General features: G+C 55.3%; 1 protein-coding gene across 1 annotated transcript in view; it reads left to right on the plus strand.

Annotated features, from left to right (window-relative positions):
* RASGRF1 (Ras protein specific guanine nucleotide releasing factor 1) overlaps nucleotides 1–2,688 on the plus strand; it is an 86,370-nt gene that overhangs the window by 19,158 nt on the left and 64,524 nt on the right. The window contains exon 3 of the mRNA XM_045285692.1: nucleotides 1,495–1,587. Within this exon, the coding sequence (XP_045141627.1) occupies nucleotides 1,495–1,587 (93 nt within the window). The remainder of the gene's footprint in view (nucleotides 1–1,494; nucleotides 1,588–2,688) is intronic.

Below are 2,688 nucleotides of genomic sequence, written 5' to 3' on the forward strand. Positions count from 1 at the left end.
TTGGTTGGTTGGTTGGTTGGTTGGTTGGTTGGTTGGTTGGTTGGTTGGTTGGTTGGTTGGTTGGTTGGTTGGTTGAATTCACTTATTTATGTTTCTAGGAAGTGTTGTGTTGTGTGCCAGGCACTGGGCTAGGCACAGGGCTTTCTGGCACAGGGCTCACAGCCAAGATAGCCGAGTAACTAGGCAATTCCAGCACTTCCCAGCAGGGGCGCTGCACAAAACGCCCCTGGGGAAGGGCGCCCAGCAAAGATAAGACTTGCAGAGTGGAAGGAAGGTGGCTGGAAGGAGGCCAGCTCTGTTCGTCTGAGGGGTCCCAGCACCCGGGCTGCAGAGCATCTTCACAGGGCCTCTTCTCATGGGCACCACCCTTTGTTCTTCTCACAGTCGAGCCAACTCCTCCCGTCCCCAAATGAGGCAAATGGGGATCCTTGTTCTCACTGCCATTGAATTGATTCCGACTCACAGCGACCCTGTAGGGCAGGGCGGAACGTCCTCTGTGGGTTTCTGAGACTGGAACTCTTTATGGGAGTCGAAAGCCTCGTCTTTCTCTGAGGAGCAGCTGGTGGTTTCAAACTGCCCACTTGGTGGTCAGCAGCCCAACTCCTAGCCACCACCCCCCACCAGGCTCCTTAGAGTGGCTCAAGGGCCATCCCACAGTTTTTGGCCCTCGTCTGCGAGCGGCCCCAGCTCCAGTGTGTCTAACCGAGGACAGCATGGTCTGGACCTCGGCCAGTTCTCAGACAGGGGATGTTGGAGCCCATTCCTGTGGCCACTGGGTCTGCCCACCTCGTGGAAGGCTTCTCCAGTTGGAGCTGGCCCTTGACTTCCACCAACCACGGCCGGCGGTGAGAGATCGGTCTTTCCTGCTGATGTGGCCAAAGTCAGCGAGTCCAAACCTGCCACCTCGTCCCGACTCTCAGGTTGCACTGGGAAGAGGGGCCTCATTCCTGGAGGTGCTTTGGGCTGCCCGGCCAGTAGGGAGTCCTGGGGGGAGGGGTGCCCACAACCGTGTATTTTTATCAGATTTACATCTTGGGGTTCTAGGCCAGGTTTTGTTTTTAAAGATAAAGGAACAAGTGGTGCAGGATGGGATAAAGGGGGAGTGAGAGAGCCACCCCTCAGTGCAGCCAGAGCTCTACGGGGCTTGATAAGTGCACACCTGCTCAGAGGGGGGGTCCCCACTGTTCCACTCTCAACGTCTGCCATGGACGCGACCCTGTGGGTTTCCGAGACTGAAACTCTGCAAGACGGCAGGGCCTCGACTTTCCCCCACGCAGCAGCTGGTGGCTTCCAGGGACTGCCCTCGTCCTGAGCAGCCCCCACGTACCCACTGTGCAGTCAGGCTTCCTGTCGCCATTTCCTGGGAAACACTTGAGATGTGGGAACCGGGCAGCAGCCCCTGGGGAAAGAAAAGGCAGGGTCCCCGCTGCCCTGTCATGCCTGGAGGCTACCTGCTGGTCCACTCTCGGCCGCTGACCTGCGTCTCCGTTGCAGATCGCCTCCCTGCTCAAGGACAATGAGCGCATCCAGTCCACGCAGACGATCACGCCCAGTGACGAAGACAGCGACATCAAGAAGATCAAGAAGGTCTGTACCACCCCCAGGAGCCCTGGTGGTGTAGCGGGCTCCTAACCGTGAGATGGGCTGTTCAAAACCAGCTGTTCTGCAAGAGAAAGATGAGGCTTTCTGGTCCCGTAGAGATACCCGCTCCTACACAGCCTCTAAGAGTTAGAATTGATTTGATGACAGGGAGTTTAGTTCGTTTGTTAGTTTATTTTTGTACCATCTCCTAGGCTGGTAGAACTGTCCCCAGGGCCCTCCTGGCATGCCCCAGGATCTACCCCGATTCACTTTGTGCCCGGGGTTTATCGTCCACACACCCTCAGGTCCAGAGGTGGAACCTACTGAGAGTCACCTTGTCCTGTCTTCTGGTTATTCCTTTAGGTGAGTCAGGCCCGTTGTATAGGTAAGAAAACGGAGGCTCCAATAGACGAAGGAGTAGCAGGGTCAGGACAGGGTCCGCCCTGCCCTCTCATGTCTGAGGCTTGTCTGCTAGTCCTCTCTCAGCCGCTGAGCCTTGAGGCTCTCAGCTGAGAACTCTCCTCACTGCACCCTCTCCAGCCTCACCAAGACCCCAAGGCCACCTTTCTTCAATTTCACCCCACCTTTTGGTCCTAAGAAGACCTCAGCCCAGGACCCCATGGTTGACCCCACAGTTTGGCCCCAATACAGAGTCCAGAGAGGGTGGGCATCTTAAAAGGTATGAGGAGAACCCACCAAGTAACCCAAATAGTGACCACACCATGCACCATCCTCTCGGCAACTGACCGCCGGGGGAAGGCATGGTTTGAGTCTGCACCTTGCCAGTCAGGAGGAGGGGAGCCTGACTCTCCCTCAGAAAATCCAGGAAACCAGAGGGTCCTCTGTGCCCACCCCACCACGCCACACAGAGCGGAAGCTGAAAGGTGGCATTCTAGCGTCAACTTCAGCCTGCCTGTATGTTTGAGGGGGTAAAGCTCTCACGGTTGGGGGCTCGATTTTCTTTCTTTCTTTTTCAATTTGTTGCCAGTGTTTTAGTTTTGTTTTTAATCATTTTATTAGGGGCTCATATAACTCATACAATCCCTACATACATCAATTGTGTAAAGCATATTTGTACATTCATTGCCCTCATCATTCTCAAAACAT

The sequence above is a fragment of the Echinops telfairi genome, unplaced genomic scaffold (genome assembly GCF_000313985.2).
Source record: "Echinops telfairi isolate 266 unplaced genomic scaffold, ASM31398v2 ScPeMD7_7475;HRSCAF=8513, whole genome shotgun sequence".
Taxonomy (NCBI): Eukaryota; Metazoa; Chordata; class Mammalia; order Afrosoricida; family Tenrecidae; genus Echinops; species Echinops telfairi.